At 55.0% G+C, this 23,413-nt stretch overlaps 3 protein-coding genes across 6 annotated transcripts in view; all 3 read left to right on the top strand.

Annotated features, from left to right (window-relative positions):
- shank1 (SH3 and multiple ankyrin repeat domains 1) overlaps positions 1-1,186 on the top strand; it is a 39,174-nt gene extending 37,988 nt beyond the window's left edge. For both annotated transcript variants that reach the window (XM_029254201.1, XM_029254202.1), the window contains one exon: positions 109-1,186. In XM_029254201.1, coding sequence (XP_029110034.1) covers positions 109-1,063 — 955 coding nt within the window. In that variant the 3' untranslated portion in view covers positions 1,064-1,186. The remainder of the gene's footprint in view (positions 1-108) is intronic.
- Positions 1,187-3,053: 1,867 nt separating this feature from the next.
- LOC108941729 (protein kinase C and casein kinase substrate in neurons protein 3) lies at positions 3,054-7,756 on the top strand. Its single transcript, XM_018764525.2, has 10 exons — positions 3,054-3,268; positions 3,761-3,831; positions 4,159-4,315; positions 5,327-5,562; positions 5,664-5,819; positions 5,919-6,094; positions 6,180-6,300; positions 6,447-6,520; positions 6,603-6,682; positions 6,766-7,756. The coding sequence occupies exons 1-10, from the start codon at positions 3,073-3,075 to the stop codon at positions 6,876-6,878; spliced, it is 1,380 nt and encodes a 459-aa protein (XP_018620041.2). The 5' UTR covers positions 3,054-3,072; the 3' UTR covers positions 6,879-7,756.
- Positions 7,757-12,022: 4,266 nt separating this feature from the next.
- On the top strand, positions 12,023-23,247 carry LOC108941834 (synaptotagmin III). 3 transcript variants are annotated; one of them, XM_018764703.1, is made up of 12 exons: positions 12,023-12,251; positions 13,970-14,166; positions 14,786-15,196; positions 15,313-15,430; positions 15,533-15,715; positions 16,662-16,788; positions 17,192-17,410; positions 17,773-17,893; positions 18,074-18,245; positions 19,063-19,192; positions 20,057-20,171; positions 20,769-23,247. In XM_018764703.1, the coding sequence occupies exons 2-11, from the start codon at positions 14,016-14,018 to the stop codon at positions 20,141-20,143; spliced, it is 1,719 nt and encodes a 572-aa protein (XP_018620219.1). In that variant the 5' UTR covers positions 12,023-12,251; positions 13,970-14,015; the 3' UTR covers positions 20,144-20,171; positions 20,769-23,247. The 3 variants fall into 3 exon arrangements, with proteins under 3 accessions (XP_018620219.1, XP_018620220.1, XP_018620221.1); XM_018764704.1 differs by having other exon boundaries at positions 12,023-12,238; XM_018764705.1 differs by lacking the exons at positions 20,057-20,171; positions 20,769-23,247 and having other exon boundaries at positions 18,074-19,145.
- Positions 23,248-23,413: the final 166 nt, after the last annotated feature.

Genomic DNA, 23,413 nt, shown 5'->3' on the forward strand with positions numbered 1-23,413 from the left:
GGACTTGGCCAGCTCGGCAATAGCCAGCACGTGCCACCATGAGGCTTTGTGGGGGTCGTTCGCCGTGTGTCAGGGGCCACTTTCCTAACGCTCTCCTTCTCCCGTCAGGTTCTCGGAAGACTCCACAGGCACCCTGAGCCCACCGATGGTGCGCTCTCCATCTCCGTCCCCCCTGCAGGCCACGCAGTCCAGTCCGTCCCCCACGCCCGCCTCTCAGCCGCCCCTGTATCCTGACTGGGCCCGTTCTCCGTCACCCCAGCCGAGCGCCGCCGCCGCCGCTGCCGCTGCCGCCGCCGCTGCCGCCGCCGCTGCCCCCACACAGCCCTCGGCAGTGCACGTGGCCGTCTCTCCGTCCTACTCACCGTACCCGACGTCACCCAAGCGCCGGCCCGTTTACCGCACCAAAGCCCTGGAGTTCCAGTTCATCCCGAGCCGAGAGTCACGCAAGTCGGACCCCCAGCTGCAGAGGAGACGTGCCCCCAGCCCGCTCATCTCACCTTCGGACCGTCCCAAACTCGGCCCGCCGCGGCCCTCCTCCCTTCCCATCCTGCCCACCAGTCCCCTGTACGGCAGCCTGTATGACCTGCGCGGCTCCGTGACCCCGCCCTCCCCGGCCAACCCCCTGGGAGACCCCTATTTCTCCCCCTCGCCCCCTCTGTTTGCCCCCAGCGGGGCCCCTCCGGCACCCAACTCCTCGCTGGTAGTGTCCCGTTCTCTGTCCCCCACACACTTCCTCTCTGGGACATCATCTCCCCCGCTGCACCCGCTGCCCCCTCCAACTTGCCTCAGCTACCCCCACCTGCCTCCACCACCCCCGTCGAAGCCCTTTGCTTCCAAGCCCCTCCCTTATTGGACCAAGTACGATGTTGCCGACTGGCTAGGCTACCTGAACCTGGGGGAACACCGTGATCGTTTCCTCGACAACGAGATTGACGGCACCCACCTGCCCTCGCTCACCAAGGAGGACTACCTGGACCTGGGAGTGACACGTGTGGGTCACCGCATGAACATCGAGCGTGCGCTCAGGAGGATCATGGACAGGTGGGAGAGGGGCGGAGAGTGAAAGTGGGGCACGTTGACAGATCATCGGCCCATGAACGCAGCGCGTCAGGAGGGACCATCTGCAGACCCCATCTCCTGCTCTCCATCCCTCCCTCTCTCTCTGTATCTCTCTCTCTCTCTCTCTCTCTCTCTCTCTCTCTCTCTCTCTCTCTCTCACACACACACACACCTCTCCTTCCCTCCTTCTCTCTCAGCGTACCTTGCCAGACACACTCGTGTCCTGTGCTCTGCTTGTGGGCTCCTTGTGTGTGGTTCCGCTCTCTCTTGCCCAAGGTCTTGCTCTCTGCAGGGAGGGTTGCGTGTGGGGGGGCAGTGGGACACTGATAGCAACGCGGGGACACGGTGTTGGACTCATGAGCTGGATTGGCCATCACTGACCACGAGGACAGGATAGAGCAAGAGATCGGCACAAACGCTCACTTGCAAAAAGTCATAATCGGACTGACGCAAGCAAGGCGCGCGCACACACACACAAAGAGCAGAGGCATCACAGACAGTTTTCAACCTCTCCTTACCATCCCGTGAGCCGGAGTTACACTGGAGCCTGAAGAGGGATCCCTCGCTGCGAAGCTGCCTTCGCACACCACTCTTCCCACGACAAGATGTGAGCAGCAACTGTGGACGTGAAGAGCATCGCTTCTCTAGTCACTGTTATTGTCGGCACGGCTGACACGTGCTTTGCGTACAGTGTGTGCGCGTGTGCGCGTGAGGATGGCACCCTTTGTTTAAAAGAATATGCAGTGTGTGAAAGGACAACTCACCTTCCGCCTGCCTCAGTGGGCGGGGCTTCCTCAGCTCAGCTCGTCTGCAAAGTGCCATGGAAATACTTCCACCCGGCTTCCTGCCCCCGTCCCGTGTTCCTGCAGTAAACCGCGCTACAAAGGGCTCTTCCTCCCTCCCTCCCCTCTTCCGTGCGTTGCTCTTTGCACAGGGACCAGGGCGTGATGCTGTTTCCCCCAGTTGCCAAGTTGTCCTACTTTGACATGTTAAATAAACTGTGGCCACCTCCATGTCCACTATACCGGTAATAAAGGTAATAACAGTTTTAATGATGTATTTAATTATGGTAAGACATGTACAATATTGAGCTGTCCTTCGCAATCTTTGTCTTCCAAGCGCTATTTATGATGAAGAGAAGCTGACTATTTTCTCTGATGCTTTCTACACAACTTGCTCTACTCCCTCGGCTGCTCTCTGCGAGCGCTGCGTGTGTGCCGGGTTGTGCGCGTGCGTGTGCGTGTGCGTGTGCGTGTGTCTGCACGAGCATACTTGTGTAAATGAGTGCAAGCCATCCTCTCTTCTCTCCGGTAGTCCCAGACAGGCCCCGCCCACCGGCTCGAGGGGGAGGAGCCACTTGGGGCCATACTTTGCTCATTTTGCATTAGATTCGCAGTGATAACAGGAGGCGGCGGGGGGCCACGTGCACTCGTGCTTCACCAGAATGCGTCGAGCAGTCGTGCTTTGGTGTGTCGCGGCTCCACCGAGACAGAGCGAGCGAGCGAGAGAGAGAGAGCGGATGTGCTTCCCCAAGGGACTGGCCAGGGGGTATAGAGCATTACATTGTTTCCTATAACAGAATATTTTAACACTGTAAAAAAAACACTATATGAACTGATGAAAGGTTACTTCAAGACTACAGATGTATATGTGGTACACATATACGCACATTCATATACACATATATATGAATTACATATGTTTTAAGAGTTAACAAAGTATTAGAATTAAGTTAAAGATGCATAAATAAATGATATTGTGAATAACCTGTGGCTCATTCTCATGCTTTCCCTTCCTGCCACGGTACCAGCAGTGCGGCACACGGAGTCGCACACGGAGTCAGAGCGCGCTCTGGTGGAGGGGAGGCTCGCGTGCGCCCGGTGACATTTGACACGGCCTTCGGGGCCTGAGCTGCTGCCAGGGGCAGGCGGGGTAAAACTGTAGAATGCCCCCAGCAGAGGGGATCCCAGCCCAGCCCAGCCCAGCCCAGCCCAGCCCAGGCCACGCGTCTCAATGCGTCCAGAGACAGATAGCAGGGACAGTTCTCCAGTTGTCCAAGGGGGGGGACGACACGGAGAGGCAGAGAGAGGTACAGGCACTGGAAGCGAGGCCTTAGGGGAAATACAGCGAGGAGGTGAGAGAGAGGGAGACCCGGAGCACCGCAAGAGGGACGAGCGAGGACAGAAACTTCCGCACACTCGCATTGAAAGTAAGAAACCCGGCTGCTTGTGTTCGTACCACGGCACAACTCGTTTTGCAGGACGTTGGCTGATTTGTGCCGTGGCTGTGTTGACTTGTGCGTGACAGAGGAGCAGGCGGCCCGTGGTCGAGAAGCAGACCACAGCGTGATCTGACGGGATACGACCAGTTTCGTCCCACAGTCCTCTGTGGACTGTGCACCTCAGAGTGTCATGGGTGTGTGTGTGTGTGTGTGTGTGTGTGTGTGTGTGTGTGTGTGTGTCATTCTGCACCTGGAGCAGGGTGCCTCTCGGTGGACCCTTGACGCCTGCTTTATTTTGGGAAGGTTCGCCTTTCACGGGCGGAATGCCGAAGCCCTGACCGGCGCCCTATTTAGAACTCGGTGTGTGACCAGCGCCCTTCCCCTCGGTGACCCCACACAATCCGCTGTGCTCTTGGCACAATGCCGTCGCTGGTACCGCAGCGTGCGGTGCTCACTGTCTTACTCCTCCATGTGTCCCAGAGACCCGCAGCATGTTGGCTCTGCCTGAAGAAAGCACCCCTGTGGAAGGCACCCGGGACAGCTTCTGGATGGTAAGGGTTGTGAAGGACGACTGACCTCTTGGTACATTTCACACACACACACACACACACACACACACACACACACACACACACAGAGCTTCCACCAAAAGGCAGGATGGGTGAGAGACAGTGGTGCTGCCATGGTGGGGTACTCCACTCTGGCTCTGGGTTCCAGGCTGACCAATTCCTATGAGTCCCCAGACCCTGCAGGGGTCCCAGATGCCCTCTTTCTCTGCACTCATATCATCACCTCTGCACTGTTTGTGGGTGACGAGTGCCAGTGTCCCTGTCACAGTCCCAGTCCAGTTCCTATGTGTCACTGTGCCCCACCCCCAGCCTGGGAAGTACGTTCGCACCGTGCGCCGCACCAGTGACACCTACGAGGCCTGCGACCTCGTGGTGGCCTGTTTCCAGGAGAGGGCGCGTGTCGAACGCAGCTACGCCCAGCAGCTGAGCCAGTGGAGCAGCAAGTGGAAACCTGAAGTGGACGCCAGTGAGTACTGCAGCAAGGGGGGCAACAAACAGACAGACAGAGACAGAAGGACAGAGAGACAGACGGAGACAGAGAGAGAGACAGACACAGATGAACTCAGAGAGAAAGAGAGATGGACACAGAGAGAGAAAGAGAGACAGATGGACAGAGAGACAGACAGACGGACACAGAGAGAGAGAGATGGACAGAGAGACAGAGACAGACGGACTGAGAGAGAGAGAGAGAGGGAGAGAGACAGACAATTGGACACAGAGAGAGACAGATGGACAGAGAGACAGATACAGACGGACACAGAGAGAGAGAGCGAGAGACAGATGGACAGAGAGACAGAGAAAGATGGACTGAGAGAGCGAGACAGAAACAGATGGACGCAGAGAGAGAGAGACATGGACAGAGCGATAGCGACAGATGGACGCAGAGAGATAAAGACAGATGGACACAGAGAGAGACAGATGGACAGAGAGACGGAGACAGACGGACTGAAGGAGAGAGAGAGAGAGACAGACAGAGACAAATGGACACAGAGAGATAAAGACAGATGGACACACAGAGAGAGAGAGACAGACGGACACAGAGAGAGACAGATGGACTGAAGGAGAGAGAGAGAGAGAGACAGACAGACAAATGGACACAGAGAGACACAGATGGACAGAGAGACAGACAGACGGACACAGAGAGAGAGAGATGGACAGAGAGACAGATACAGACGGACACAGAGAGAGAGAGCGAGAGACAGATGGACAGAGAGACAGAGAAAGATGGACTGAGAGAGCGAGACAGAGACAGATGGACGCAGAGAGAGAGAGACATGGACAGAGCGATAGCGACAGATGGACACAGAGAGAGAGAGAGAGAGAGACAGAGAGAGACAGATGGACTGAAGGAGAGAGAGAGAGAGAGAGAGAGACAGAGACAGATGGACACAGAGGGAAAGAGCATCGAGCCGAGTGAGTCCAATTACCGCTTTTACCTTTTCTTTCTGCCATCCACCCCGTGGCACCATCTCCTCAGGCCCTCTCTACGGCTCCCTCCTGAGAGCGTGGCAGTGCTTCCTGACGTCGGCCGAGCGTCTGTCCGAGCTGCACTCGTCCATCTGCCGCTCGCTTGTGTCGGAGGACTGCGACCGGGTGAAGACCTGGCAAAAGGAGACCTTCCACAAGAAAATGTGCAAAGGCTTCAGAGAGTCTCAGGATCTGGAGACGGGCTTTACGCGAGCCCAAAAGCCCTGGGTCAGGAAGCTCAAGAAGGTATTTACTGAGCGTGCGTGCGTGCGCTGTCTCTTCATCCTCAAAACGTTCCGGCAGTCTACGTCATCACACGTTCACGAAACAAAATGCCGTTTTTCCAGCTGGAGAAGGCCCGCTCTGCGTACCACGGGGCCTGCCGCAAGGAGCAGGCAGCCCGCAAGCGCGTCGCACACACTCAGGGCAACCCAGACGTGCCCATGGAGAAGCAGAAGAGGGCCCAGGAGGAAAGCGAGCTGGCCTCGCTGCAAGTGGCCAAGGTGCTCTCATGGCGGCAGGGTGCGTGCGTGCGTGCGTGCGTGCGTGCGTGCGTGCGCCCTGAGCGGTTCCTCACTGCCGCTCGCCCGCTCTGCCTGCAGGCGCGCGCCCACTACGAGAAAGTGCTGGAGGAAGTGACGAGATACACGCCGTGCTACATGGAGGAGATGGAGTCCGTCTTCGACCAATCGCAGGAGGAGGAGAGGAAGAGGATGAGCTTCCTCAAACAGGCCTTCCTCTCCATACACCGGCATCTGAACGTCACCGACAACGAGAGGTGAAAGGTCACGGCATGAAAGCGGCGCGTGTTCCTGGGGACACGAGACCGGCTCTCTCACCGTGCCTCTTACTGTGCTTGGCAGCGTAAAGGCAGTGTACGACGAGCTCCACCGCGCCATCATGTCCATCAGCGAGCGGGACGACTTGCGCTGGTGGAGGAGCGTCCAGGGGCCCGACATGGACACCCGCTGGCCCCAGCTCCAGGTGCGTCCTTCAGCTTTTGGAGGCGGCCGGCTCTGCGGCTGGGCTCGGAGGCATTACAGTGCCGCGCACTCCCCTGGGGCTCTTTTCCCATAATGCCGAGGGTGGGGGAATGAGGGGATGACTCTTGAGAGTTTCCTTCCCTGCAGGAGTGGAGCCCTGAGGCGCAGCTGGACACAGGTGTGCCAAAGCAGGACAGGAGGAGGGCTGCTCCTGACAAAAGGTAGGTGCGTGCGTGCGTGCGGAGCCTCCGGCCCCAGGACGAAACACCGTCACCCTTACGCCCGCTCTCGTGTCCCCATCAGCATGGTGCCAGGTGCCGTCAGGGTGAGGGCGCTCTTTGACTTTGTGGGACAAGAGGCGGATGAGCTCTCCTTCAAGGCAGGTGCGTCCCGCGGCGCCCCGCTCCGTCGCTGCTCCCGCTCCCCTCCACGAACCGCGGCTCAATGTCACTGCCGCCCCCTGCAGGCGAGGAGATCCTGAGGACTCAAGAGGAGGACGACCGAGGCTGGAGTAGAGGAGTCACAGACGCGGGAAAGGAGGGCTTCTACCCAGCCAATTATGTGCAGACGATACACTAGGGGGGCGGGGGCGGCGCCGGGCGGTGTGCGGGGGGAGCCCCGCACTTTGTTTTGTTTTGCCAGCATCTTGTCGAAGACCCGTCCGGCGCGCTGCGTCTGCTTTCCCAACATACCGCCCCCTCCGTGTGTCCGAGCAGCACTGAGGGAGGCGGGACAGGGAAGGAAAGCGTCCTGTGTCCCTTCAGTGGCACAGTTGGTGCCTCCCACTGTCCATATGACACGTGAACTCTTTATGTGTGCGTGCGTGCGTGCGTGCGTGCGTCTGCTCACGACTAACTCGCTGCCAAAAGTTATTTCCTTGTCTTGACCTGCTACGTATGTGTTAATTTGCACGAAGAGAATATCAGCTTCTTTGTCAGTGCTCACTTTGTAACCGCTGAGAGTGATGCTCGTTACGGAGGATGAAGAAATGGCCCCAGGGGTGACTGGTGAGTCCTTTTCTCATCTGTACACCTGCAGTTCCCCATTTGGCCTCTAGGGGTGCTGCCGTCACACTGGTGCTTTTCTCGCACCTGCTGTCTCGCTGTGATTTGTCCCTGGAGACATCGGGGAAAACGATTGCGTCTTTCATGAATAAACGGTGTGGGAGACACTGACGCTGCACAGGTGTGTCATTGTGTGGCAGAGGGAGGGGCGGGAGACAGGTGGAGCAGGTGTCGCGCTGGAGGAGACACCGGTGTAGCAAATGGCAGCGAGCAGGACAGCGAAACAAGGACCTCTGAGGACTGCCTTGTGGACTTGTCCTCAGTGCGGCCTCCAGCGGGACATCGAGGCCGAGTTTGCTGCCAGTTCCCTTTCCTGTCCCAGTGCTAATTTGTGTTCATTTGTGTGTTTATGCAGTGGTTCACATGGAAATACTCTTAATAGATATATTGAATAGACCGTATTATTTTTATCACTACTATTTTTATTATTGCTGTGTCTTTCTGGCAATGAGCACTGTTGTGATGATGTCTCTTAGGTAGCTCAACACCCATCGAGTGCCCACACTGAGGGTGGGGGTGCAGGACGCAGCCATTCATCATTAGTGGTTTTAACCGTTCCCTTAATGACCGCGACTTCCTGTGGGAGCAACCTGCCCGGACTACTCTCAGCCGGTGAAGAATCCGGCGACCACCTGCTCCTTGTCTCATTCTCTCGGGAGGGTCTTGGCGTTAACGTCCAGCGCAGCGTCCCGGACCCAAGTGCGGCCGCGTGTTCTCGCCGCTGTCGCTGGCACACCTCAGCCCATCGCCCGTTGACGTCTTCAACTACGCTGTCGAAGTCACTGGGGGAGGTTCTTAGGAGCCCGGAGCCCGAGTGACCGCCGGTCTGAACTTGAGTGACACATGGAGGAGTGCGTCTGCCACGTGAGGACACCTCTGTGGGTAAATTGCTGATTCAAGCCCCACATGCTGCCACTGTCACTTGTGGTGTTCAGCAACCAGTTACGCACAATGTGGTGGCATACGGTGTGACTCTGAGGATCTAATCTTGGAAATAAGAAGAACACAAAACGGAGGAGGAAGGTGGGTTTGTCTCCACATGCGCTTTTGCCAGAGAGAGACGGTGTGTGAGCACATGGCTCCCGGCTGTGTCCTAGCCGTACCCACCCTGCACATCAGGAGGAGAGGAGGCCGTGCCGGCGTGCCCTGGGAGGCGCTCTTCAGGCAGTCCGTTTCAAGAGGCAGCTCCCCCCCACCCCAGCTCAAATGCAAACTCCATGCCCTCTTTCTTTAAATATGGCCATGTCAGCAGCCTCCTGCACCCTTGGCGCCCCCTAGCACCGCTCAGCACTCGCTGTCCCGCACAGCCAGTACTTCACGGCACCGCCGCATTATTCTGGCATGTTCCATCTTTTCCTCCTTGCGTTTACTGCATTTCCAGATGAAGATCGGCTGGTAGCAGTGGGAGCACGGCTCACCCTTCCTGCCCCTCCCTCGGCCTTCTGTCTCCTTCCACTTCCTCTTGGAGACGGCTGGAATGGCACCTGGAGGAAATGCTGCCAAGGCTGACTTGAGTCAGGACTGAAATAGTCCCCTGTGGGGCTCAAAAAGAAGCAAGAGAACTTACACCGGGAGGGCTGAAGCCTGAGGGTGGGTACAGATGGCCAGTGCAGAGCGGCACACAAAGGACACGCAGCACTTGCGCGAGAGGTCTGACCATGTCCACTGGAACCAAATAGCGACTCTCTTTTCCCACGCTCTCTTGGTTGCTGCGCGGCTGCTACCCTAACGGTGCCTTTTTACGTCCCCAAACTTGTCCATCTCACTCCAATGATCCCGCTTACTATACTAACCTGTTGTCTAATTGTTGCCCGTTAGCTTGATGAGGCAAATCAGGAGAAATGAGTGAGTTGTCCAGTTTGATGGAGAGTTCGAGATATGTGGACAGACCAGCGGGGAGGGGAAGGATCTCAGCTTCGGAGAAGTTCGCTCATTGGCGGTCATTAGTCGTCCGAGCGGATATGTCACAGATGCACAGGCGACGCGTGAGGAAATGTCTGTAGCTGCAGGAGGAAAGAGAGGAAGAGCTGGGTATCGTCAGCACAGCAGCGATAGGAGAATCGGTAGGAGGCGAAAACAGAGCTGAAGGAAGAGGTGTAGATGGAGAAGAGTAAGGGTCCCGGCGCTGAGCCCTGAGGAACACCGGCTGAGAGACGCTCAGGAGAAGACAGGGAGCCACGTCAGACCATGTGGTACGATCTACCTGATAGGTAGGACTCAAACCGGTTCAGTGCCGCTCCTTTGAGGGTAAGCTGTCTACGAGAAGCGGGTAGCATATGGTAGTCGACGGTGTCCAACGCTGCAGACAGGTTGACAGCAGTGTCCAAACAAAAAACATAAAGATGGAGCAGTTGCAGATTTTTCACAGCCAGGAGGAGAATCGCAGAGAAGGAGGGAGAAAACAAGTGTGGGTGACTTTCCCTTCCATGCCATTGTCATGGCAACAAGAGAGAGAAAAGAAGGGATGAAGACCGAAGAGAGAGATGTAGAGTAACAGAGAGAGAACAAATACAGTAACCCCACTAGCTGTCCAGCTCAATGGTCCAAATGGCTCATTAAACATCCCACTTCCAGTCCAATCGCCGCCGCCTTCATCGTATAGAAGAGTCCGATCGTCACTGCCTTCATCGTATAGAAGAATCCGATCGCCGCTACCTTCATCGTATAGAACAGTCTGATTGCCATTGCCTTCGTCCTACAGGCGAGTCTGATCGCTGCTGTCTTCATCGTATAGATGAGTCCAATTGCCGCCGCCTTCATCGTATAGAACAGTCTGATCGCCACCGCCTTCATCATATAGAACAGTCCGATTGCTGCCACCTTCATCACATATGAGTCTTATTGCCACTGCCTTCATCGTATAGAACAGTCCGATCGCTACCGCCTTTATTGTATAGATGAGTCCGATCACAACCACCTTCACAGTAAAGAACAGTCCAATTTCCACCTCCTTCATCGTATAGATGAGTCCGATCTGAGTCCAATTGCCACCGCCTTCATCATATAGATGAGTCCGATCGCTACCGCCTTTATTGTATAGATGAGTCCGATCACAACCACCTTCACAGTAAAGAACAGTCCAATTTCCACCTCCTTCATCGTATAGAAGAGTCCGATCTGAGTCTGATTTCCACCGCCTTAATCATATAGATGAGTCCGATTGCCGCCACCTTCATCGTATAGAAGAGTCCGATCTGAGTCTGATTTCCACCGCCTTAATCATATAGATGAGTCCAATCGCCAGCGCCTTCATCGTATAGAAGAGTCCGATCTGAGTCTGATTTCCACCGCCTTAATCATATAGATGAGTCCGATTGCCGCCACCTTCATCGTATAGAAGAGTCCGATCGCCAACACCTTCATCGTATACAATAGTCTGATCGTCGCTGTCTTCATCGTATAGAAGTCTGATAGCCACTACTTTCATAGGTATAGAACAGTCCGATTGCCACCGCCTTCATCGTATAGATGAGACCGATCTGAGTCCGATTGCCGCCGCCTTCATCGTATAGATGAGACCGATCTGAGTCCGATTGCCGCCGCCTTCATCTTTTAGAAGAGTCTGATAGCCACTACTTTCATAGGTATAGAACAGTCCGATTGCCGCCGCCTTCATCGTATAGATGAGACCGATCTGAGTCCGATTGCCGCCGCCTTCATCTTTTAGAAGAGTCCGATAGCCACTACTTTCATAGGTATAGAACAGTCCGATTGCCACCGCCTTCATCGTATAGATGAGTCCAATCACCACCGCCTTCATTGTATAGAGGAGTCCGATCTGAGTCCAATTGCGACCGCCTTCATCGTATAGAAGAGTCCGATCTGAGTCTGATTTCCACCGCCTTAATCATATAGATGAGTCCGATTGCCGCCACCTTCATCGTATAGAAGAGTCCGATCGCCAACACCTTCATCGTATACAATAGTCTGATCGTCGCTGTCTTCATCGTATAGAAGTCTGATCGCCACCGCCTTCATTGTATAGATGAATCCGATCGCCACCGCCTTCATCATATAGAACAGTCCGATTGCCACCGCCTTCATCGTATAGATGAGACCGATCTGAGTCTGATTTCCACCGCCTTAATCATATAGATGAGTCCGATTGCTGCCACCTTCATTGTATAGAAGAGTCCGATCGCCAACACCTTCATCGTATAGATGAATCCGATCGCCACCGCCTTCATCATATAGATGAGTCTGATTGCCGCCGCCTTCATCTTTTAGAAGAGTCTGATAGCCACTACTTTCATAGGTATAGAACAGTCCGATTGCCACCGCCTTCATCGTATAGACGAGACCGATCTGAGTCCGATTGCCACCGCCTTCATCATCTAGAAGAGTCCGATCGCCACCACCTTCATCGTATATAACAGTCTGATCGCCACTGCCTTCATCATATAGATGAGTCCGATTGCCACCGCCTTCATCGTATAGACGAGACCGATCTGAGTCCGATTGCCACCGCCTTCATCATCTAGAAGAGTCCGATCGCCACCACCTTCATCGTATATAACAGTCTGATCGCCACCGCCTTCATCATATAGATGAGTCCGTTTGCCGCCGCCTTCATCCAGCCGATGAGCTCACGAAGCTCTGATTCAGGCCAGCAAGGACCCGACACGCACGTCGCTCCACTCTGGCGCCACCTGCTGGCAGGAGCGGCCCGCCAGGAGCTCCAGGCTCCTCCTGCATCCATCCACCTTCCGCTCCGTGCTGCGCGCCGTGTCGCGCCGTCCTCTGCAGAGTCTGGAGACGGGAGCGGCACGAGCGCAGAAGAGCGGAGCGCATCGTTGAAGAGTCATCGGTGCAGGAGGAGCAGGACGGAGGAAAGAAAGAGGCGCTCATCGTCGTCATCCGCGTCGTCCTCTTCATGTGAGCCCCACCGGTCAGTCGCAACGAGTCAGCGAATGAATCATGATTCATTTCATGTGGGTGATGCTCAGTGCTCCTGGTGCTCAGTGCTCCTGGTGCTCAGTGCTCACGGTCACCGACGTCGTTATATTAGCCGATGTGATGTGTGGTTTTTGCGCTCCGAGCCTCGAGCCTCGAGCCTCTGCTCTCTTCTGTCATCATCTCCGTCACGGATTCTCTCCGGCGCAGCATCACCTGTGCGAAAACAAACGAAGCGGTCGTGCGCGCGCACGTGTGTGTGTGTGTGTGTGTGTGTGTGTGTGTGTGTGTGTGTGTGTGTGTGTGTGTGTGTGTGTGTGTGGGAGGGAGAGGCGGCAATGAGCTCCCGTACACACTCATTTATTGTTCCAGACGCGCGCAGAGGAGCTGTCCATCATGTGGAACGGAACAAATGTTACATTATTATCGTTTCCTTCTTCCTTTTCATTTACTGCTTAACTGACCTGTCGACTCAGAGTGAAGTGTGTTCACATGATTTACTGCTATACCCGTGTGCGTGCACGCGCACACACACACACACACACACACACACACACACACACACACACACACACACACACACACACACACACACCTGTGCTCCGCGCGGTTTCTCTGCTGTGTGTCGAATGTTCGGTCTGATTCCTCTGTGTGTTTTACATGTATCATCCGCATCTGCGTCACGTGTGTGTCTGCGGCACGGGAACAAACAGGTGTGAAATGACAGGTGGTGACGTGTGACACTGGAAACAGACACAAGTGTGCGTGTGTGGGCGGGCAGCGAAGCACGGCAGGTCTTACGCTGCCTCCGTGAGCCCATGAGGACACGTTGAAGAACAGCCATGTTCCTGGGGCCAATTGAGAAGAAGCACAGATGGGCTTTACGGTGCTGGGGGGGCAGTTAGTGAGGAGGTGTGTAGTGGTGGGAGTGTGTGAATGGGCGGCCACTATTACTGCCTCCTGAAGAACGTTCCATTCGGCGTGGTGGACGGTCTGCTGTTGGTTTACCATGAGTTTACCCCGCGTGACTTGGTACAGGGTCACGGAGAGGAAGGGCCAACGCCTGGAACACACACACATTGTTTGGTCCTTGTCCTGTCCTGTCCTGCTCTGTCCTCCCTGCTGTGAGGGTACCGTCCAGCAGGTCAGAAACGCGGTGTGCACACTGTGTGTGTTTGTGTGCGTGTGTGTCTGTGACGGGGGGGGCAGGAGCAGCACTGCTCTCATTTTTGACACAGAACGAGAGTGGAAAGGAGCAATGACAGTGTTCACAGGTACTTCAATGCACAAGAACACAGCTCCACATTTGCCTGCACGCCGTTTCCCACGTGGTGCTCTTACACACATACACATACACATACACGCACACGCGCATTTCCACCAGGCCTGTCACTCTCTGCTGCCAGTTGATGTTTCTGCCCTGCAGACAAAGCCCAGATGAGCTGCTGGACACCATATCGCTGAGAGCGCGACGTCCCACTGGACCCGAGTACCCACAGTCCGGCTGGCCTGTGCCGGTCGCCCTCCTCGGACTCTTCCGCAGTCATGAGCTAATTGTACATCTGTGTGAATGCTCCTTCCTGACAGCAGTGTGTGTAGCGTTGTCTGTTGTCACGGAGACCGTCACTGTGTGGGTGATGATGTGGCGTTGTCTCTGTTCACCTCTGGTCTCTCTTCGCTCCTCCCTGCACCCCTTGCTTTTGACCCCCCCAGAGAGACTGGCGTTCCCCCTCGGGGGTGGGGCCATGCTCATTGGACGATGTCGGGGGACTGGGATGAAGACCTCTGCAAGAAAGCCCTCGTGCTGGTGGAGGAGCTGTGCTTCCACGCACCGGGCGGCTACAGCCACAACGAGCGCTGCCAGGAGTTCAGCTACATGCTCAGGGGCCGCAACCGTCAGGTGGACACAGGTGAGCTGTCGCCTACACCACTAGGGGATGCGCCCTGCGTGATGGCACATTGGCTGTTTGAGGTCCCTTTTCCTGTGCCACATGGACAAACACACCCTCTTGGGTGCCCATCACTGTGCAATGTGTGTGCTGTGTGTTCCTCTGTGTGTGTGTGTGTGTGTGTGTGTGCGTGCGCTCCATGTTCCTCCTCCTCCATCTAGTGTGACTGAAGCAAGGGTCACACTTCATACCTCACACTCTGCCTCTCTCCCAGCTGCCAACACACAGACACACACACGAGGCCAGGCTGCGCCTTTTAAATCACTGCTCCATTAGTGACACACTTGGGGCTTTGACTCATTCGCAGAAAGGGGAGAGGAGCATGTTGGAGGAGAAACTTCCAGGTGTGTGATACACACACAGCGAACAGCTCAGTGCCACACCTGTGTTGCCATGTTACCCCCCCCACTCCCATTCCTGGCAGCAGTGGGAAGTGGTCTGACGTTGCTTAGCAACAGAGCATTACACTCGTTGGTTCATTCACCATGGGGAGCCCTGTAGGAGCAGCTGCTCTGGACTGAGGCGAACTGTGTCGGATTACCAGTCACACACTCGTTGTGTGTGTTCCTCTCCTTCGCAGAGATCTCTGTGAGCCTGCTCTCCGTCATCGTGACGTTCTGCGGCATTGTCCTGCTTTCAGTTTCCCTCTTTGTGTCCTGGAAGCTGTGCTGGCTGCCATGGCGAGACAAGGAGGGTGGGGGGCTCAGCCTGACCTCTGGCCTCCTGCCAGGGGGCACCGGCCTGGGAAGCTCCTCGCTGCTGCCCCCCCTCCTGCACAGGAAAGACACACACTCCTCCTCCTCGCTGTACCCCTCGCTTTCTCAGCCCAGCCAGCACCACCCCCACTTCTCGGACCTGCTGGGCATGGAGAGGGGTGACATTGTGGCGGGGGGGCCGGAGAGGACCCCCGCTGGAGGCGTGTTAGGTGGCGCACAGGAGATGCAGGAACACGCCTACCTGGACATGGACTGCTATCCCAGCTCAGCTGGAGGTGAGAAGACACGATGATGTCACAGGACAGGTGTGCTCCACTTGGGAAGTCTGTGCGTGCGTGCGTGCGTGCGTGCGCGAGAGAGACTGATGTGATTCTCCCTCTTCCCTGCTCAGGGGGGCTCAAGCTGAGCCAGACGTCCCCAGAGCTCCCCCCGGTGTCGGAGTGCGGCGCCGCCCTGCAGGCCCACAGGGAACTGCCCAGCGCTCACTCTCAGCACCAGGTCTCCAGCCGGTCAGTGCCGAAAGCGGCAGCTTGCGTGCGTGTGTGTGTGCGCGCGCGCCTCTGCATGTGCCTGTGCGCGTCGTTGACCCGCTGGGCCTCTCTCTCTCTCAGGCCTCGGCCCATGAGCCACCAGCTCTCGAGCCCCGATTTCCACGGTGACGAGAAGAGTGAGCAGGTGACGAGCATCGGCCAGATCAAGCCGGAGTTGTACCGACCGCGGCAGGCGGAGCAGGAGGAGGGCAAGGGGGAGGGCACCTGTGGAAAAATCAGCTTCCTCCTGCGCTACGCCTTCAAGTGAGTGTGGGGGATCACCTCCACTGGGTGGAGGAGCCAGGGGATTGATTATACGCACACGCGTACACGCGCACACTGCTGAGCGAAGGCTGCCCCGTGACTCTGTGTTATGGTGCGCTGCCCCACCGGAGTGAGCAACGTGCTGACGGTGGGGCAGCGAGGGACGACGCGCTCATCAATTATACATGATCAGCTTGCAGAGCGACCACCAAAACAGCGTAACAATGAAGTAACGGCACAACAGCGAGGTGCGTCAGCTTTGCGTGCGCGCGCGCGCGTGTGTGTGTGTGTGTGCCTGCGTTGCCACTGTTTGTCTCCCCCGCAGTGACACTGAGAGTGTCGGGCTCCTCTGTGCGGAGCTGTTCTCTACATAGTAAATATTCAAATCAGTTTATAGCCCTTGAGAGTCTGTGCAAGACCAGAGTGCTTCTTGGGGATTGTTGTGGGTGGTGTGCGGGGGGGGGGGAAGACTTTCTGCCACGCAGTGATACACACATGTGGTCTCCTGGAGAAGTGCAGCTGTGTCTCCTTGTGTGTGTGTGTGTGTGTGTGTGAGAGAGACAGTTTTCTGTGCGGGAACAGGTCTTTCCATCACGCTTCCTGTCCATCATCAGCTGGTGCTTTCAAAGGTCACGTTACTCGGTGATGGTGTCATTCGATTGACAGCGAACCCCTGTGAACGTGTGGTTTATTCCCGCCTTTCGTTCTCCTGTGTTCTGTAGTACAAGGAGGGACGCCTGTGAGGTTAGCACCGTGTGTGTGTGAACTCGCGATCTAGAAGAGTGGAGCAGTACCTCTCTGGTGCAGTACTTTACTGTACTTTACTACAGAGTGCAGAGTGCTCGGGCTGTGGGCCACGCAAGACTCAGTGCTGGGTGTCCAGCATCCCGGGGACGTCCAGCAGGATCAATGCGTCCCTCTCTGTTCTCCCTCTGCCCCCCTACAGCACGGAGCAGTTAGTTGTCAAGATCCTGAAAGCGCTCGACTTACCGGCGAAAGATGCCAATGGCTTCTCGGACCCCTACGTCAAGATCTACTTGCTGCCAGACAGGAAGAAGAAATTTCAGACTAAGGTGCTTCTTCGTCCCTCCGCTCCTTCACCGACTCTTGGCCTTTCTTTCTCTCTGGGGGCAGCTGGTGATGTAAAAAGCATATGAACAGCTTGTAGTGGAGTGGGTAGAGCTACTGCCTTTGGACCCGAAGATCACACGTTTGAACCCCACCCGAGCTGTAGTACCTTGAGTAAGGTACTTAACAGAAATTACTTCAGTGAAAGTACCCAGCTGTAAAAATGGATAAATAATTGTAAGTAGATCAACACTGTAAGTAACTTTAGAGAAAAGGGTCAGATAAATGAATACATGTTCAGTTAATGTCTTTCTGCTGCTCAGTGGATGATGTTTGATGCTGTCTTGCATTCAGCTCCTCACTCTTCACTGAAGAGTTTTGTTGTGACCCTCTCTCTTCATCCCTCAGGTCCACAGGAAGACTCTGAATCCCATTTTCAACGAGACCTTCCAGTTTTGTGTGCCTCTAGCTGAACTTCCCTCCCGCAAGCTGCACTTTTCTGTGTACGACTTTGACCGCTTCTCGAGACATGACCTCATTGGGCAGGTGGTGGTGGACAACCTCCTGGACTTCAGTGAGGGGACAGGAGAGAAGCCCGTGTGGAGAGACATCATTGAGGGTACAGCGGTAAGACACAGAACTCCAGCACCTTCAACAAAAAATAGACTTCTTAAGGGGATTTAGTGGGAGTCCGAGTGGGACTCAATGGAATTCAGCGGTACTCAGTCGGACACCCAGTAAGACGTCCAGCAGAGCTCCTAGTCGGACTCAATGGGAATCTCAATTGGAAGTCAGTGAGATTCTCAGCAGGACTCTGCGGAGCTCTATGGGAATCTCAGTGGGACCTAAAGGGACTCTTTCTACGTTCTGCAAACTGTTGTACCCTTCAGCCAAACCCCCGGTGTTGGGTTATGTTGTTTCCTTGAGTTCAATGTCACTTTGGAGGAAAACGTCAGCAAAATGTAAATAAATGTTAATGTCTGCTGCAGGAGAAGGCTGACCTGGGAGAGCTGAATTTCTCACTGTGCTACCTGCCAACTGCCGGCAGGCTCACGGCCACCATCATAAAGGCCACCAACCTGAAGGCCATGGACCTCACCGGCTTCTCAGGTAATTGAACTAGACTGAACTCAAAGCCATTGGCGTGCTGCTCTCTTGACAGATGGTGTGCCATGGTCCTGAGAGCCATGTGATGCAGGAGCCGTTGTGGAGCTAATCGGTGACTTGGTCATAGGATAGTGTCTGCAGGCAGTCGCTAAACTCCACCTTGACCCCCGGTTGCTCTCACAGACCCCTACGTCAAAGCATCCTTGATCTGTGAGGGACGGAGACTGAAGAAGAGGAAGACATCCATCAAGAAGAACACCCTCAACCCCAGCTACAACGAGGCTCTGGTGTTCGACATCCCTCACGAGAATATTGACAGCGTGTCGCTCATCATTGCTGTCATGGACTACGATTGGTGAGTGATGGAGAAGCACCATTCATTAGTCTATGTACATTAGGTGTGAGACGCTTTTGTCCACAGTGTCCAACAATTCAGTAGACAGAGGTGTATCCAGGAAAGTGCATGAGAATCTGAGGGACAGGAGAAGACAGACCCTGTGACGGCTGTCCCTGGAGGCGAGAGCAAGACCTCCAGTGTGAAATGGAGATGCTGTTGGAACAGGGTTTCTCTGAAGCTGCAAACAAGCAGTGCCCTTCAGATGAGTCAAGTGTCACCTGTCCCACGGTTTGGGGCGAAGGGTGAGGTGCACGGAGAGCGGTGACGCATCACGGTGGGCAACGTGTCCCCCTACTGCTGCCACCATCTGCTCGTCATTCTGCAGCAGAGCACCCCCTTTGGGGGCTCCACGTGTCCACCTGGCACGAGGCCGTTCTGCATTTGCCGTTTCTGTCCTTTCAGCCAACTAACAGATGTGTTCAGAGTGTCATGCATCAATATTTGCTGCGTAACCTGGTATACTTTACCATAGTGTGTTGACTCAGCTCCCTCGCAGTTGCTCAGCCGAAAGGGTTCGCGATGAGGACAGTCGTGACGTGTTGTCGGAGCAACGTAGACTCCCAGGAAGAAGGGGCGCGTCTGCTGCATGTGACCCCACTCGCCGTCCAAACACAATGTCTTTCGCTCATTTGTGTTCATGTAAAATTCAGGTTTCCTTCATTAGCATAAATCCGGAGCCGCCAAGGCATCACGGCACCGCAGCACACAGTGGAGTGCGATGAGATCTCTGCCGCTCTCTCTCTCTCTCTCTCTCTCTCTCTCTGTCTGTGTGCAGCATTGGCCACAACGAGGTGATAGGAATGTGTCGGGTGGGCGGCGATGCTGAGGGGCCTGGCAGGGAGCACTGGGCAGCCATGCTGGCCAACCCTCGAAAGCCCATTGAGCACTGGCACCAGCTGGTGGAGGTGGGCATGTCCTCGGGCACCTGGGGCTACACAAAGCACTGTCAATGCACAAAAGGACACATGACATTGGTGATGTGTATGTGGGTGCACCCACACACCCACACACACACACGCGTTACTGATGTATGTGTACAGTCAGAGCACATAACATTGGTCCAAAGAACAAAAAACCTCTGCAAAGTTTTATGAAAATGTATACTCTTTTCAGTATGAAGCAATCCGGTATTTTACTGGGTGGTCAGTTCACGTCCAGAAGAGTCCAGAGTAAAAGGAAGAGCTGAGTCCAAGTGCAGCTCTGAGGCTCTGTGTGCTGGATAGCTCCGTAGAAAGAGTGCGCTATTGAAGAACAGGTACGAACGAGAGTCTCGGTGCTGCTCTTGTTTACTTCACAAAGACCGCGGTGTTACCGCTGTACGCGAGGCCCCGGTTCGGAAACTCGGTTTGAAATGAGTAAAAGGCGCACGAAAGACACACGGCTTCACCCGCAGCCGCTGCAGAAAGGAGCCTTTTCAGCGTCACTTGTAGTGCGTCTGGAGTCGAAAGAGGAGAAAACGGAGCGCTCGGCGCCGAAGCGCTTGTTCAGCGGGAAGCACACAGCTGGACTCAAGGAACAGGGTAAAACAACCACAATGGGATGTAAAAGAGAGTAAAAGAATGTAGGAGCCTTTAAAAACACACCACTTTCCTCAGGTGTCAGTACCAGCTTAGATGGATGGTCATTTGACCTCCTCACCAGTGGAACGGGACGAACGGGTCATTTTACAGAACAAGTTAACGTGGTCATTTGAGGGAGGGGTGTCGATGTGTTTATGCACACTGCTGGTGAGCAAACAGGTGGACGATGTTTCGTGTGTCGTCCCTCAGGAGAAGACCATGAACACGTATGTGTCCAAGAGTGCCACGGCCTCCAATAAGCCCCACATCGTGGTGGACAGCCCTCACTCAGAGTAGCGGGGGACAGACAGAGACCTCCTGTGTGGTACGTGGCCTCCTCGAAGCGCACTCTACCCCACAGCCACAAGGAAAGAGCGCAGCGAGGATGTGGCCGTCTTGTCCGCTGTCCCTGTGCTCGCAGCACAATCAGAGACTTACAGCAGAGGGGCAGAGTGATGCTTGGCGAGCTTTATCTCACACACACGGAGCCTACAGAGAGAGAAGTCAGCGTGCCTCATGCTGATACGCTTTGTAAGCGACGCGCACACACACACACACACACGCACACACACACACTTCATTGGGAAGAGCTGATAGCCGCACGCACAGCAAGTTTGGGAGATGTTCGTAACCACAGACAAACACCTGTATCTCACCCACATGTGACCCAGTATTGAAGCCCTTCACCTCCTCCATTATACCTCATACCCTGGAGCACAGGGACACGTCCACAGCATGGGACATCCCGCAGGTTCCTGTATGTTTGACAGGACGCCCTTTGCCCTCAGCAGAGAAGAGGGACAAGAATTATTTTTCTCTCACATCCCTGACTATGACTGTCCTCCTGGACTCAAGCTGCAGGAAGCTCTGCTCATTTTCCCTCTGTCTCTCTCTCTCTCTCTCTCTCACACCCACCCCACAGCGCCCTGTTCCCCGTGTCCCGGTCCTGTCCTTGTCTGTGCTTCCCTGTCCGTCAAAAAGAGACACGGTCGGATGTCCACAGGAGCTTCGTTGCCCTTCGGTTCTTTGGTTCTGCTTCTATGAACAAAGCTTCTTGACAAGAAAGGAGGAGTATGATGTCATCTCAGGAGCCCAGAGCAACCTCAGCAGGCGATGAATGTGAATCGTCATGCACACACACACACACACACACACACACACATACACATGCACACACGCACCATTACCTGTTGGTAGTGTTTTTTTCCCCCAGGATGTGTGTCTTGTCCACTGACTGGTGAGTTGTCCACACATTCCTTACAGCGCTGGTTTCTCCTTTGTCCAACATGTCCCACAACCTTGCTTCATTCATTCTTCCTCCCACTGCCTGCATTCTGAGACTGACTTGCTGACACGGTCGTCTGTTTTCGGATGTCCCCCCACCGTCCCCCGCGTGGGTCATGCTCACAGCGCTCGGACATCTGATGGAGAAACGGGAAGAACATGTTCCTTCTGCATCTACATCTTCATCGCATGGCACCAGCAAGTCTATCCAGCACCTTCAGCACATTTACAGACCCGTTTTTATCCATGCTGTGAAGCAGCTTTGTTCAAGCAGCTTCCTGTGTGTTCGCCGTGGACATAACAGAGGAATTGAGCGCTTGCAGCAGGTCCCCTGTCCTCACTCGCTGTCCCTCACGGACTCTGCTGGACTTCTCTGCGTAGGATGCTGGTGGACTCTGGGGTCTGTGACCATGTGGACAGGGTCACATGCAGGTCTGAGGGTGAGGCTGTGCTGCTCTGCTCCGCCAGGACATATTTTGGACAGGCGACTTCGTATGAAAAGGGGGGCCTGAGCTCCGTGTTCCTTGACGTGTGTACCTGTGTCTGATTTCTCTCCGTACTCGTGCGTCTCCGTGCCTCTTGGTGTGTTGCTCTGCTGTGACCTTGTTTCCTTGTGTGCGACACGCGTGTCGTGTTCTCGTTGCCCTCTCCGACGTGTCTCCCTTCGTGTCGGCTCTGTGTCCTAGAGGGCCCTGTGTGCCTGTAGAGCTGTGTACTGCTGTGTGTGTAGAGGTCAGTGTGGCTCAGAGTCAAAGCAGAGCCAACGGCCGCAGCGTCTCAGGACCGAACCATCGAGCTAGGCCGCTCTGAGTCAAAGGTTAGTGCTGGAACCCGGGCGTCGAGGTATGGGCGCATCATGCTGCCTTCCTCCACTGGACAACGCCAGGTGGACGTGGTTTTGGAAACACGTGCATCCCGTTTGCCACACTGCATGTGGACATGTTTACAGCAGCACGACTGTTGTTCATTCCATGCAGGGATCGTCACGAGTCCTTCTGTAAGAACAGTGTGAGCGGCCTGGTTCTCCTATCGAGGGTGATGGTGAACAGTTTCCATGGCAACTATAGTCTAGCTGCTGTATTCCCGAGTGCTTTCCCTTTCCTTTTCAAGGGACTTTCTCAAAGCGGAAACGAGCTCTCCGGGTTTTGCTAACGGGTGCGAATGGTTGGCGCTCGGCCGAGAACAATGCTGACGGTGGCTGTGACCAACCTGCAATAAAGGAAATGTGGAGAAATGGCCTTGTGTGTGAGTGTGCGTGTCCACGCTACGTCACACATCGTCACGACCGGCACTCTACACTTAATAAGATTTCACAGTACTTGTAGCTGCCAGTCCTGGCTCTTTATGCTCAGTTCTGTTCCCATGATGCTCTTCTTCTGCCCACCTGCTGCGAGTTACCACACACCTGACACATACTGCTTTCTGCACAAAGAAATGTATGCGGGAATGAAAGACACCAAGTGGCAGCACCTCCTCGCAGTGACTTGCTTAAAAAATTAGTAAAATTCGGCAGGACGAGCAAGGGACTCGTGAGCGACGTCTCGCTCTCTCACTGCGTTCCTCTTGGAAATGGTGCAGGGGGGCAGGCGGTGCGAGTGCTGCGTGGCGGGATGCTGGCCAGGTGCAGACAGGAGGCTAACGCACTTACATTATTTATGACCATGGGTGCTGTTTCCATAAAAAGCACTCCCTGTGTGTTTAAAGAAAATCACTTATTTGGAAAGGCAGAGATGCAGTGCAGAGAGGCGTGAACGAGAGGGGGGAGAATGAGAGAGGGGGCCAGAGATGGGGGGAGAACGAGGGGGGTTGGGGAAATAAAGGCACCTGCATCCTCAGCTGGAGGGAAACTGAGAAAAATGACAATAAGCAAAACAGAAAGTGTCTGTTGAGGAAGCCACACAGCGGTGCAAAGATGTGTACTTGTGTGTGGCTCTGAGGCTCTGTGTGCTGGACAGCTCCGTAGACAGAGTGCGCTATTGAAGAACAGGTACGAACGAGAGTCTCGGTGCTGCTCTTGTTTACTTCACAAAGACCGCGGTGTTACCGCTGTACGCGAGGCCCCGGTTCGGAAACTCGGTTTGAAATGAGTAAAAGGCGCACGAAAGACACACGGCTTCACCCGCAGCAGAAAGGAGCCTTTTCAGCGTCACTTGTAGTGCGTCTGGAGTCGAAAGAGGAGAAAACGGAGCGCTCGGCGCCGAAGCACAAAATGTAAAACTCTTGGTGTTGCTAAGTTGCTACGAAAACACAAGGTTGTTGATAAAGGATGAATGACAGGATGAT

The sequence above is a fragment of the Scleropages formosus genome, chromosome 8, assembly GCF_900964775.1.
Source record: "Scleropages formosus chromosome 8, fSclFor1.1, whole genome shotgun sequence".
Lineage (NCBI taxonomy): Eukaryota > Metazoa > Chordata > Actinopteri > Osteoglossiformes > Osteoglossidae > Scleropages > Scleropages formosus.

Excerpts from the sequence above, each read along its gene's own strand:
- LOC108941834 (XM_018764703.1), top strand. The coding sequence starts at position 14,016 with ATGTCGGGGGACTGGGATGAAGACCTCTGCAAGAAAGCCCTCGTGCTG. Across the intron at positions 14,167-14,785 it reads CAACCGTCAGGTGGACACAG|AGATCTCTGTGAGCCTGCTC; the intron begins GTGAGCTGTCGC and ends TCTCCTTCGCAG. Across the intron at positions 17,894-18,073 it reads GGACCTCACCGGCTTCTCAG|ACCCCTACGTCAAAGCATCC; the intron begins GTAATTGAACTA and ends TTGCTCTCACAG.
- LOC108941729 (XM_018764525.2), top strand. The coding sequence starts at position 3,073 with ATGCGTCCAGAGACAGATAGCAGGGACAGTTCTCCAGTTGTCCAAGGG. Across the intron at positions 4,316-5,326 it reads GAAACCTGAAGTGGACGCCA|GCCCTCTCTACGGCTCCCTC; the intron begins GTGAGTACTGCA and ends CCATCTCCTCAG. Across the intron at positions 5,820-5,918 it reads CCTCGCTGCAAGTGGCCAAG|GCGCGCGCCCACTACGAGAA; the intron begins GTGCTCTCATGG and ends CTCTGCCTGCAG.